At 43.4% G+C, this 14021-nt stretch overlaps 1 protein-coding gene across 2 annotated transcripts in view; it reads right to left on the reverse strand.

Annotated features, from left to right (window-relative positions):
* Positions 1 to 3437: 3437 nt before the first annotated feature.
* Positions 3438 to 14021, reverse strand: part of ARHGEF25 (Rho guanine nucleotide exchange factor 25) — a 922723-nt gene continuing 912139 nt past the window's right edge. The window contains exon 16 of one of the 2 annotated variants that reach the window (XM_086966568.1): positions 3438 to 6539. In XM_086966568.1, the coding sequence (XP_086822694.1) occupies positions 6420 to 6539 (120 nt within the window). In that variant the 3' untranslated portion in view covers positions 3438 to 6419. The remainder of the gene's footprint in view (positions 6540 to 14021) is intronic. The other variant, XM_086966567.1, reaches the window with a different exon arrangement.

The raw sequence follows: 14021 nt of genomic DNA on the forward strand, positions 1-14021 counted from the left end.
TTTATGTGTATCTATGCACATTTTGGAAGTAAGATGAAATGTTTTAAACTGTCTGATTTAATGATTTTATACGCCTGAAAACAAATTAAGCTCGTTTTGAATTTGAATTTGACTGTCAATGTTACTCCACAGTAATTTCCATAGATTGGTCTTTGATGACCCTGAAATTAGGGTCCAGCATATTTCACTGAATGTTCATACATCAAAAACTGGCTTATTCATACTTCGAAACAAATAAAGCTCTTTAAGATGTGTTCCAGTTATCTTCAAGATTTCCATATTTCTCATACATCCTTTATCACAATATGGTTGATGGTGATGATATGTGGAATAATTGTTGTTTGAAAACGAGATTTGTGACACAAATTGGAGGCCACTCAAGGGTAAAATAAGACACCGACATGAGTCTTTAATATTTCCCTTCCCTAGGTGTAATAATTAGAGTGTGACTGTGTATGCTTGGTATTTATATTTTGATTACATGTTATAGAGGTGTTGTCTGATGAAGTTGTATAATGAAAGAAGTATTTAGATACTGTCGAAGTTTGTTAAATCAACCATGGTATATTGTATGACTTGGTAAAAATAAAGACACCAATTAAATAAACAAATAAATAAGTAGTCTAATCTTGTTTATTTTAGTTGTAATGCATAATATGAGGTTGGTATCAATTGTATATGAAAGTAGAAGCCCCTATATAATATAGGCCAACCTTATTTAGGAATTGTCCACAAAACGATTCATGTTTGTCTTCCATTTTGCAGCACCCTTTGCGCTCTCTTGCCAACAACTGTTAGACATTCATACATTTAGCAGCGTCTCCTTTAGCGACAGAGCCTTTTCGGTGGCCAGAACAAGAGAATGACCTCTTCTCAAACTCTTCTCTCCATGTCTTTGGAAAGAAATGGAAATCTTTATTTCACACTTCATTAGCTAATATTTTTTTTTTATCTGTTTGCTGTTGTTATTGTTTTATCGTTCTACAGCGCCAAGATTCCTTGTTGTTCGTGCGTTGTATAAATTAACCATAACTTAACAGTGATATTTCTCCTATGTCTCCTCAGCCTCTTCCTCCAAAAAAGGAATTGCTTCCATAGAAGGGGTCTTCTGTCTTTCGAGGTCTTTCTAACCTGATGTCTGCTTTTGGCGGTGTGCTAGAGTCTTAGGCTTAAAAAAACAAGCAAATATAACAGTCCTCAGACTTATGGTCTCTCAGGAACATACGCAAGTGTTCTTCGTTATCTGTGATATTTGTGTTGGACTTTGAACAGAACATGAACAATGTGCTCATAATACAAAATGTCACTGAAGAGTCTCAGCAGCACCAACTTCCATGATAAACATCCACTGACTTTGTCAAAGACTATGTAAAAAACCTGAATCCTTGATGCTGCGCTGATGGTAGTCAACGGGCCGTAACCCCTTCCACATCTTCAAGCAGGGCACAAGTCGTAAAAAAAGAAGTGGGGGGAAGCTGTCACCGGAAGTGACGTCACAACAGGAAGTGACGTCACGGAAGGTGTTGAGCTTCTCGTCCCAGAGAGGCCAAAAAGTGAAGTCCAGCTGTTTGGCAGGGGGGACGGCGTCCCCCCGGTAAAATAAGTGGGGGGACGCCGTCCACCCACGTGGTACCCCGACTCGAGCCCTGTCTAAAGTCATCTTATACGATTTTCAGACACTTTCTCTTTCTTCCTTGGGAGCTCACTTGAGACACCTCGAAACCCATGGCAGAAAAATAACCTAAAATGGAGGTCACATGGAGATGCGTTTTTAGGTTATGATCCACATCATGATGAGTCACATTGGCTCTGCCTAGGCCAACGTCCAGGAGAAAAACTCTGTAAAAGTAAAACCACTAGATAATAATGCGCAGCATGTGATTCTAGAAGACATTTATGCTACAAAACATACGTTTTATGAATATTACTCTGCTTCTTTTCATTTACTTATGTATGAACTTTAAAGGCCTGATTAAAAAGAATACAAGAGTACTGAATTAAAGTGAAAGGGTAATAAAGTAACGGGGCTTCTGGATACTGAACAATGTTAAGGGTAATACGAGTTGTGTAAAGCTCAAAGGGGAAGAGTATGGAAGCTAACCATGCTAAGAATAATAATGTAACGCACAATACCCATATTTTATCAGGGCTTGTTAATGCATTAACTATAAACCCCCACATCTCAGTAAAGATTGGGATTTTGCTTGGCCCCCGGGAAATTACATTTCGATATTACTGATGTAATGAGCAGTGGAGGTCCAGGCTTGGTTATATTTGATGACACTCGCTCTCGGTTTCCCTGGTCTCATAATCACCTTCAGACACATGATAAACCAGTTGGTCACGGGATCCTGTTCTAGAAGCTTCAAATCTTTTCTGTAAAAGTAAGCCTCGCGATACCTCAGGGAGCTCCTTTTCTTCGCCATCCCTGGGGAGATCCGTGTCTGATTTTAATGTGACTGCAACCTTCTTAATAAATAAATTTTGCAGGCTCATCCAAAAAGCACAGTTCAGAGTTCCTCGTCGACACTATTATCCAGTAATCAACCCATTCATGATGATTATTGTGTCTGAGATCATGCCCACTTCATTCTTGTGAAGTAACCATGTTTCAACATATAGCGCTTTCACCTGTGGCCTTGTCTTCGTGACATAGGAGCAATTCCCCCAACAAATTGTATCTGTAATTAGCCTAATCTTTACGCAAAGTGCAGAAATGTTGATGAAGCCATTTGTTGATACCTCTTTAAAGAAAAGAAAAGGACAGCAGCACAAATTGTGTCCTTCCTCAAATGATATATATTTATAGGCGGAATAAATGATGAAGGGTAATAATAAACAGTAGATAGATAAGTGGAAAATGAAAAACCCAAATAAAAATGAACACTTGCAAGAGCCCAAATGGTGAAGTCAGTCCCTTTCGTAAATTGTGTTGCAGCCTCTGTTTTCCTAGGACAATTGAGGATCATAGGAATGCTCACGAGCGGCTGATTCTAGGGACTTCTGGCTTCAACCTTCTTGGAATGAGTGAGCTCAAACCCCTGGGGTAATGAGAAATTAGCATAGTATGCATAAAACGGGAGGGAGGGGGTATTCTTTTCAGTGATGGGATAGACCGCTTTAGTAAAGGACTGGGCCTTTTATTGACAGTAGCAAGTCTCTGAGTGGGACTCCAGACTTTTGACAGCTCAGATGTCTAGTTCTACAGAAGGCTTCGAGGGACCGTGAATCAAGGCAACAGCAAAGAGGCACATGTTGCCTTACCAACATACATCTTAAAATTACTCAGATATAGATAGCTAAAAACATAACTCAACCTTGTATGTACAACATAATATTGTAGCTAGCTGCCTGGCAAACAATGTTGTCTGTAAAAAATCTGCATAGAACAGGCTATGGACATCTGATCACCCAGCTCAGTGGCAAACTCTTCCATGTACATAAAACACCTCAACGATCTTTAATTGGAAAAAACTCATTTTAGTTTCACATTAACATAAACCATTTGTAAACTGGACATTTTAAGAAATCTCTGCTAGCCAGCTAAACGTAACCAAACAACCATTCAACTGAAATTCCACAACCGTTCCATAAGCGCATATGTCGATACAATGGCTTACTAAAGCTTTAGAAAGCAATATTAATGTACTGATAACATAACGGTTGAGGCTGAGTCAATCATGTCAGGCAGTTAAATCATTGCATTAATAGGCAGTTATGCTGAGTGGTTTTCCATTATACGTACAGCTTCGCTTATGTCCTGCCGGGTTTTCGGATTTAAGACATATTGGGAAACATCATACTTTCCATCAACTCACTCCTCGTAAGATGACGATTGTACCCCTGGATTTGCAAAGTCAGATCATCTATTGTCCTGTGCTAAGTGACAGATAGTAAAGATATACTGCGACGGCCAGAGGTAGTTTATTGAGTACCGTAGTCTTAACAGTATTTTACCTTCCGCTCGTTCCACCTGCAGTTTACGTTAGTTCCTGGAGGATATCAAGCCCCATGCCTGAAGATAGTATCCGCTTTCCAACTTGACCTTCTCTGGTTCAGACTTATCATTTATCCTCCAGACCACAGCCTGGATTCTGTTTACAAAGTATGCTGTCCTTATTTTTTACAACTAACATTACATTCTTTGTCAATCTACCCAACATCGAGTTTAAGTGATTTTTCTTGAAGGCCGAGCAAGTTATTCGACAGCACTCATGAATTAGATTGCCTAAACTGCAGTTAAAATGTTAATTGTTCAGAGCTTTATCCACTACCACGAAGAATAAACCTCCATGACCATCCTAGAATACATGATTACATGAGGGTCTTTAAAGGCTATATACACTGGGGCGCACAGAAGATCAATGTTTTTGGCCATGGAGCAAATATTCAAGGATGACAATGTTCTTGGACTGGAGATTTAGCATTGACTAGAATACCTTCGCATTCCACATACTATCAGAGATCGAAACATGTTGACCACACTGTAAAAAACCTCTCGGACATGTTCTGCATACTATTACAGTTCCAACACCAGCTCAATCAGGGTGTCTGTTGTGAAACTGGTATAGCATGCATCACTAAAGTGACACCCATGCTTGCTTTTTCTACAGAGATGTGTGGAGGAGGATGGATGAGAGATAGATAGGTAGATAGATAGATAGATAGATAGATAGATAGATAGATAGATAGATAGATAGATAGATAGATAGATAGATAGGTAGGTAGGTGGGTAGATAGGTAGATAGATAGATAGATAGATAGATAGATAGATAGATAGATAGATAGATAGATAGATAGATAGATAGATAGATAGATAGATAGATAGATAGATAGATAGATAGATAGATAGATAGATAGATAGATAGATAGATAGATAGATAGATAGATAGATAGATAGATAGATAGATACACAGACAGATGGACAGACGGACAGACGGACAGACAGATAAACAGACAGAGAGACAGACATGTAGACACAAAGCGGGTAAATAGATGAGTTGAACACAGGTATTAGTGCCCCTGTCTGAGATGAGAGTCGCCTTCTTTCTCTTCACTTAGAAATCTATCATTCGATTTGCACATATTCCTTTTGGCCAAGAAAGTTCCACCTAAGTGAGAAAAAAAGACAAGACTGCTGTAGCAGTACCAAATTACACAATGTTAAATGCTTTGTATATGCAATATTTCAGTGCCACAAATCTCTTTGGCTTTTCTTCCTAACAGCTTTATAGCTTTCAATCATTAGAGGAATCAGACAATTCCATTTGGTTATCACTTCGATTTAATATGATCGAAAAGGTTTGTGAGTTATCTGGCGCAACTCTCTACCTCTTAAGCCCTTCCTCACACCCCCTTCCACACACACCGCAGGACCCACACAAGGCAGCATGCTATTCATAACCCCCCTCCCCACCATGAGTCTGTGCACCCCAATGGAAGTCTTCCCGTTGCTTCCTGTTGTCACCTTATGTAGACGGCCATCGGGAAGGCAAGTGATGGCTTTGGCAGTTACTGTCCAAAACTGATGTAAAGTTATTTGTGAAACATCCAATGTTTTGTTCTTTGCTTGCACATTTTAAATTGCTATTTTGAGGAATTGAGCTGAAAGTATCATTCGCCTAAGAATTTTCCCCTCAACCTGAACTGTTTTCTCACCAACTGAGGATTCAAGTCAAGCTGATGCTACCCAGGGCGAAAAGTGGCAGTGATGAAGTGAGACGAAACTGATCCTCCCTGTTTATTTACAAAGTTCCAGGATGCTAAGAAAGGTTACTGTCTCCAGGCAATGAAGGTAAGATTTTAGCTAGCCCCACACCTACCCACTTGGACCCCTCCGTTCCCTCAGTTTCTCTTGTTCAAGGAAGGTTTTCTGCTTGTGCGTCAGGTAGATGGAAGTGCTTCATCAGTGGGGAAGAAAAGAGCTGGAGGGAGGGGAGCCAGCCTGTTCCGATCTAAAGGGTTAGTCCTGAGGATGGTTCCGCTGGAATCTTCCTAAGCTTAAAAAATTAAAAATACAAATATCCAGCAGGGGAAGTGATGGGCAAAGCAAGCGTCTTTTGATCAATATTAAAATACGATGAGATAGGGCTCGTCACCCTGGATTCTTGGCAACCCCCTAAAAAGGCACGGGCATTGCTCAAAGCCCCTGAATTGTAAACAAAATCTCTCCGCCGTGGCACCTCGGCTCCCTTTTTTTCAAAAAGAAATCTGTACAAAAAACACAAAGAAAGAATCCACTGGCCTCTCCAGAGCGAGTAGTTTATCTTGAGTCTGACATCGAGCCAGGAAAAGCATGTTTCAATGCATCTTCTTGGTGTCTATCCCTCCCCAAAACCGAAAAGTGGTTATATGCAATCATTTCAGCAAACATGCTTTTATGTCCACAAGAGGAGGGATCGCAAGGTGTAGTGGGGGGTCTACAGTTCATCTTCATCCAGCTTGGCGAGTCTGGCAGTGGGGGGGCACGCATCTTCTTGAAAAGATGCCCCCAGTCCCCGCAAAGAGTCCCCGGAGTCCCGGCTTCCAACACTGAGTTTCTGTTGGGAGAGACAAGATCACAGCAGCATTAGGAGGTGGAGAAAAATATCAGAACAAGATCCCAGGGAACAAGGGATACTCTGGAATCTAAATGCACACTACTTGCTCAAGATGTTTACAGCTAACTTCCATCTCACTTATTGCATGTTTGCATATGTATGTCTGCTTTGCTCTTGAAGAACATCTATGCTTTCTCTGAGATCGTACATTTTGTAACATAATATCTGTGGATCCAAGTCCAAAATTAAAAAATCTCACCCTGACAGCCACTGGATGGGGCTATCTCTGGAACTTACCTCAACAAATATCCAAGAATTATGTACGCACACCAAGTTCAAAACTAGGCTGTGTTTACATGCTTACCAGGGAAGAAAAAGAAATGCGATCTACTTCTCATTCTGGATTAAACGGGAACAATTCTTCCCATCAATAGTCTTAGTAAACTCAGTAAAAAAAATTCAACAGTTAAAAACAACCAACGTCTTCTGTTCCTTTGATGAACACCCCTTAGATCCGCATCCCTGCTTGTGTGTGTTTGCCTTTATAGGTGCTTAGGAGCACCAACACACGCTAAGAGATGCGGGTCTAAGGAGGGTTTGTCACCTGTGTCTTTCCAGCACTATGAGTTGAAAGTATCCGTTTTCTGAGTCAATTACACCCTCACTTTGAATGATTATTCTATGGAACTCACTTTTTCACTGTGAAGACTTATATGTTCTGTCAAATGACTTATATGTTCTGTCAAATGACTTATATGTTCTGTCAAATGACTTATATGTTCTGTCAAATGAATTTCAGTTGTTTAACCAAAAAGAACACATTATGTTGGCTATTTCTGACTGATGAAATAATGAATAAAGAATTTTGCGGAATCTACTGATCCCTACCAAGCTCATATTTGGAACTAATTACTGAGAGCCCTCCGCTTTAGAATTTATTATAACAGATGTTCCACCTCTTCAATAAGGTTGTATGACACAATCATATGTGCCTAAGCCTCGCTTTCCTTAACAACGCGGTTGTAACAACGAAAGAGTCTTTATCACGCATTCATTTACCACGCAAGTCTGTACAATGGCTTGCCTCTGGGAAAGCACTGGACTTTGGAACATTATATTTTAGGTCATTATTTTTGGGCCATTTCCATCTGTATTTATCCATATTTATTTTTTGCTAGTTTTATCTGTATTTATCCATATTTATTTTGGATTTTGTGGAAAAATAAAGCTGAAATTAGTATATTTCCACATTTATTTAACCGATAAATTTGCACTCATGCTTGAATGTCTGCGAGGTTTCAATGCTTTGAACACTCGCAGAACATAAATCAGTAAATTTATATGAAAATATGCAAATTTCAGTATCAATCATGTGCGTATCTACTGCTGTTAAAGCCTCTTTTCTAAAAATCCTTTCTTTTTTAACTCTCTTATCTATCAATCACACATCTATTGGCCTAGCAGTCATGGCAGAGAGTATTGAAAATTACTCAAAAGCAACCCATTTTCCATTTTTATCTGTATTTAAAAATAAATAAATACAAGAAAATGAATGTTTTCTGTCTGTATTTATCTGTAAAAATCAGTAAAAATGGAAAACAGGGAGCCTTAATTATAATTTACTATTGCAACTCCAGTCCACGCAACAGTAGGAAAAGCATTGGACTTTAAAGTCCGATGCTGCTTTACGTAAGGCATGTCATTGTAACGACATGCGTGGTAAAGGAATGAGTGGTTAAGACACATTTGTGGTTCAGACTACGTTGCAAAGGCAACGTGTGGTTCGGCCATCATTGTAATTGCTGTTTCCGCTTCAATAAGGATGGCCAGTCTCAATGTAGAGTGGAGAGACCCAAAGCTCCACCTCTGAAGTCTGTCAGGCTTTTTAACATCCTCAGTTTTGAATGATAGCCTCCTTGCAGAGGAGAGGGGCTGGCATGCAAATATGTGAAAGCTACTATGTTACTATACACACCAATTACAGGCAAGTAACTTTTTCTTCTCCATCATCAGGTCTTTCACAGATTCAGAAGATTTTGAAACTGAAAGGCCTGGGAATGAGGGACGATGAAGCAACATATTTAAGGGAACAAACTCCTCAGAACCTGTAGTCCCAATCATGTTTACGCTACCACCAGTGTCCATAAAATAATGATTCAGGCAGGAGTTCAGCGTTCTCTGCTTTTCAAATAAATTGCAGAGAAGGATTGGCATTCAGTGACACAGCATTTGCCATGTTTCTGAGTCAGAGAACTGTTATTGCTCCTAAAAAAAGTGTGCTAGCCTTCAGATAGCAATCTTCGTAGCAACATGTTATCTGGTGATACTAGGCATATTGCATGGTTGATCTTTAATCGGTAAACTTTTAGCAGAATTATTACATTTTGGTGCTATCTACATAATAATGAAACGTCTTGCTCACATATAACATATGCATAATTTTCTCTTTTGATCCCTGCTGTAGATGGCGTTTAAATTAACACGAGTACTAACACCATCTGACTGTAGTGGGTGCCAGAGGTTACATTTGAAACACATTTCAGATTCATTTCTCAGCACCTCCTAGACTTAAAAAAAAACTTGGACAGAGTATTATCAATCTTTCCAGGGATGCACTGGAGGTGGGGCACTGAATAAAGAGGGTTAAGAAGGTTGCCTCCTGTGACGAGAGATAGCTGAAAGGTAAGCACGTACAAAGGAAATAAGGAGACAACAGATGTGGAAATGCGTGCAGCTGTTTAGCCCCGTGCCAGAGATTAAGACAATCAGGCAGTGCAGGGTTGGGCTGACAGGTCATTGTGTGGACCATTTTTTTTGTGGTGTTTGTGGGCTTGTTTTATTGTCAGGGATTTATCGTTTATTTCCCTGATACTACCTCAAACATTCCCTTCATCAACCACAAATGTATACAGTCTCCCATACCCTGCAAAACACCTATACTCCAGGTCTCTTTACAAGTTGAAAACTATCCTGATTTGTTAATGTGGGCCACTTTTTTAGCTATGTGGTTTCGCTAATGGGGACAACTTCTGTTTTGGCGACCAGGCATAATTTCAGTCCCAGACCTTATGCGCCACATCCAAAATGTCTTTTTTCAAATGTCATATTATGGAAAATACAATTGGAGAGTCGACTATTGGTTTTGCAAATTACTGCATAGTATTCTGAGTCTGCCCTAAGGAACTATAATCTTCTGGACAACAGCATGATGCTTTCAAATAATTTATCACGGGGGGCGAGGCTACGAGCGTCAAGATGGCGGTCGCACCTTGAGAGTGCTCCGGACCCTACATCTTCCGCACGAACCTCCGCTGGACCCTGGGCCTTGGAGATGATGCATTGCTCCTGTCTCGAATAGTGACTAATGTGAGGTAATCCGGTGGCTGAGCTCCAAGCTGTGAGATGCTCGATCTATATTTGTGGAGCTGGGTGCAGTGCCATCCTCACACAAAATGGCGGCCACCGGTAAATGCTGTGGAAGGGATGGCGATCTGAGGCCTGCTGGGGGAGCATTAGATCCCTCACCAAAAGGTCCCTGAGAGACTAGTGGATCTGAAAAAGGTCGACCGCTCTGGCGCTGGGCAGACTGAGATCTGCAGAATCGCCTGGGGGGCAGCTTCCTGGCGAGGTGAGCTGTCCTGGTGTGAGCTGCCCCTGAGCACTGGGGATGCTCCCAGGATGTTGGGCTTGCTGGGGTACTGTGGCTGTGGCGGTGGTGGGGCTCTGGAGAGCCCGCACCGAGGACGAGTGAGCGGCTAGAAGGGCGGATGGAGCACAGCCACATTACGAGGCCATGCGTCCTGGAAAGAAGGAGCGGAGGTGAGAGACTCTGTCCCCCCTCCCACCATTGAAGATCATACTGCAGGAGACTGCCTGAGCTCTCGGGCCTGTAGGTGGCTCTATCAGCAGCAATGGTCCGGGTCAGAGAGTGGAGGTGTCCTGGTCCTGCTCGTCCCATTCCCTAGCCCACAAGAAGAGTGCCAGGTGAGGGGCTGGAGGGAAAGGCCGAAAACTGGAGAAGAACCACCAGGAATGGGATGGGGTCCCTTCCAATAGTCTTTATCTGAGAAGAGAACGGTGGGGTTGTGGCCCCCCACCTTGAGGTATACTGGATCCAGCAGAAGGGGTGAAGCTGAAAGAGGCCTGGACTCGCTTGCCATAGATCCTAGTCCTCTGAAAAATGACTGCAGTGCCTTGCAAAGGGAGAAGCAGGACCTGGTTCAGGGTGGCCCATTGATGCATGGAAGATGATAGAGAAAGAGAGTGACACCTCACCAGATCCCTCTATGGGGAGAAGAGAACAAGGTCAATAGTGGGTTGGGTCGGCATCTCAGCCCTGAGAGACATCATACTGCACGGAGAGCCGGAGTCGACACAGACTAGCACTTGAGGAGAAGAACTAGAGGGATGTGGGGGTGCGAGCCTGACTCGAACCTCTTGAAAGGCATCCCTAGCGGCTCAGGTCTTACAAGAGATCCCAGTGATGAAATACATCCACTGGGCGGGCACCCCATCGCAGGACTCCGAAGAAGGGGCCAGGTATACAAGTATGGGTAAAAACAAAGTAATAAAACCGCCCCCCTCCCAAACACAAATGGAACAATACACTACAGGGAATGCAGGTGTCAATGGGACAGCTCACGCCAAAGCGCCACTCATGGAAGGAGATTTCGCTACTTTTCTACAGGCAATACGCATCACCTAGGACTCAGTTGAAAACAGGATTTGGGAGGTCAGAGTGGATGTGGTGCTCATTGGACAAGACCTCCGTAATGCTACAGCCAGGATCTCGGCGGCTGAGTCCTGCTTGTCTACCCCGGAAGATGAAATGGTTACAGTGAAGTCCCAAGTATCACGACTTTTGTCCCACACAGCCGAACTCCACAGAAGGGTAGAAAACTCTGAAAATCGTTCCTGTAGGAACCACCTCAGCTTTGTGGGCATCCCAGAGGAAACAGAGCCTACTCACGCTGCTCTTTATATTGAGAACTGGATTAAGACCTAGATCCATTGCAGCGCCTATAACCATGGTTCGTGGTGGAGTGGGTGCAACAAACCCTGGTGCCCAAGCCTCCGCCCAGAGTCCCCAGAGAACAATAATCGCATGTTTCCTCAAATTTAAAGACAGAGACCCTATCCTACAGGATGCGTGCACTCTTCAACAACTCTCCTGCCAAGGAAAAAAGTTATTGGTATTCCCAGACAACACCAAATAAGTGCAGGCATAAAGGAGATCCTACATGGCTGTCAAGCAGAAACTACGGTCTCTCAACCTATCCTACCGGCTTTTGTTCCCTGCCCGTCTCAGGGTAATCTTCAACAATAAAAGCCATTTTTTCGACACCCCGATGGCGCCTGAACATGGACCACAGAGGAACAATCCTTAGCCCTTAACAAAGCACCAGCTGGGCCCCCAGTACGGGTCAAGGCCAGCAGAAGGAGAAATAAGGCACCAAAATCACAGTGGAGGCGTACAAGGTCTCGAAGAGGGTGCACTACCCGACAAAGTCTCTCGAGATCACCAGAACTGCTGATGTGGAGCAAGAGTTGTCACAAGATTCTGAACTGAGCGAGGTGGTGACTCAAGGAAACTTCCCGAATCCACAGCTGAGTATGCCTGAGGAACCTGACCTTTCCCGCAGTCCAATGACATGAAGGGAAGCCAGAGAATACTCGGCCGTGGCGTTATGGCGGCCTCAGAAAGCTTGACACCCTGAACTCCTGAGACTCAGTGAATCCTACAACTTGGAGGGGATTACCACTGTGTCCTACAACGATAATGGTTACACCAGTTTGACCAGTTTGTGTTAGGTTGACAGATGCTTCAGGGAAAGAAGTATGGGAAGGGGTGGGTTACTGGGGGCTTTGTTTGGGGAATTCTCTGTTTATTCTTGATTCTTATCCAGTTCTTTAATACAACAGACACCATGCTTAAGCTACTCATATATTGATTTACCAGTCCTTGCCCAGTTAGTATTAACTCCAATGTCATCCAATAGCTCTGGTCTGGAATCCTTGCGCATTCTTTCATGGAATGTTAATGAGCTCCTAGATAGAGTGAAGCGGACGGCGGTTCTGAAGTTTGTGCAGCTCTCTGCACACAGTGTTCTCATACTGCAAGAAACTCATCTACTAGGCAATCAGTGCCCTTTTTTAGCCAGACAGGGATACAACATGGTCCATCATGCAGGGTTTGTTCAGGGCTCCAGAGGGGTTGTCATTCTCCTTTGCCGTTCCATCCCCCAGACAGTCACTCGAGAAATCTCAGACCCCCGGGATGGTTTGTAGCCCTCACAGTAAAAATGGGGGGACAGACACTAAATCTTATTACGGTCTATGTGCCTCCGACACTCCTCAAGGTATCCTTCCATGACCTGACAGCCTTGCTATCCTCACTTCCTCAGAGACTGACAGTGGTTGGACCTAACCACTGATGCTACAGGTGTCCCTTCTTGGAGCCGTTGTTCGTGTGCCAGACGGCTATCGGACTGCTCCTCCCAACTTGGGCTCTGTGATATCCGGAGAAAGTGGAACCGCTGTCTTCACCAATACACTCATATCTCGGTAGCCCACCATACTCAATCATGTATTGACCTGATGTTCATGCCCATGACTGCCGCATGGTGGCAGGTGCCCACACTCTAGTTCGGGGAATCTACGATCACTCACCCCTACGCCTGTGCTTGGGGAACCCGAGCGGTGCACTTCGCCTGGTTTGGCGGATGAATGCCTGGTTTCTCCAGCACAAAGAGTGCAAAAAAACCCTAAGGGAGTAACTTAAGTTATACTTCCAACTTAATGAATGTACTGTCGGGTCACCAAGCACTCTTTGGGAAGCTAGCAAGGCTACTATCAGAGGCTTCGCCAAGGGTCACATCAAAGCGATGTACAGATCCCGGGAAGAACGCCTCTCTTACCTCGAAGTGCATGCGCTCTGACTCATACACGAGGAAGTTCGCCATATCTCCCTAGAATCCGCCGAGCAAATGTGGCAATCCTCCTTGGCCCGTGTGTATGGGTTGGGTGATAAAAATGGTAAACTCCTACACTCGTTAGTGTCCCGCCCCTTAGTGAATCAGATAATCCCCGAACTCATGGATGCGGAGGGGAACATTCTATAGCTCAGACATTTGCAGCATATTAGAAAAACCTTTACTCCACAACATTGACCCCCGAAAGCAAGGGGTAGTTCTGATTTTTTGTGAGCTGTCCCGCAACCGGAATTGTCGGGGGCGAGAGTCAGATGCTAGATCAGCGCATATCATAGCAGGAAGTAGGCCAGGCCATATAAATGATGGCAGTTAGCAAAACCCTGGGTCCAGATGGACGCCCGGCTGAATACTACTCTACTTTCAGGGAGATGCTGATACCACAACTGCAGGCCCTTTATAAAGAAGCGGGGGTTCGAGAAGGATTTTCGCGAGACAACGATCTGGCCACGGTCATGGTCATACCCAAGGCAAACCCACCTTCCACATCCTG

Source organism: Lissotriton vulgaris, chromosome 1_1 (genome assembly GCF_964263255.1).
Source record: "Lissotriton vulgaris chromosome 1_1, aLisVul1.2, whole genome shotgun sequence".
Lineage (NCBI taxonomy): Eukaryota > Metazoa > Chordata > Amphibia > Caudata > Salamandridae > Lissotriton > Lissotriton vulgaris.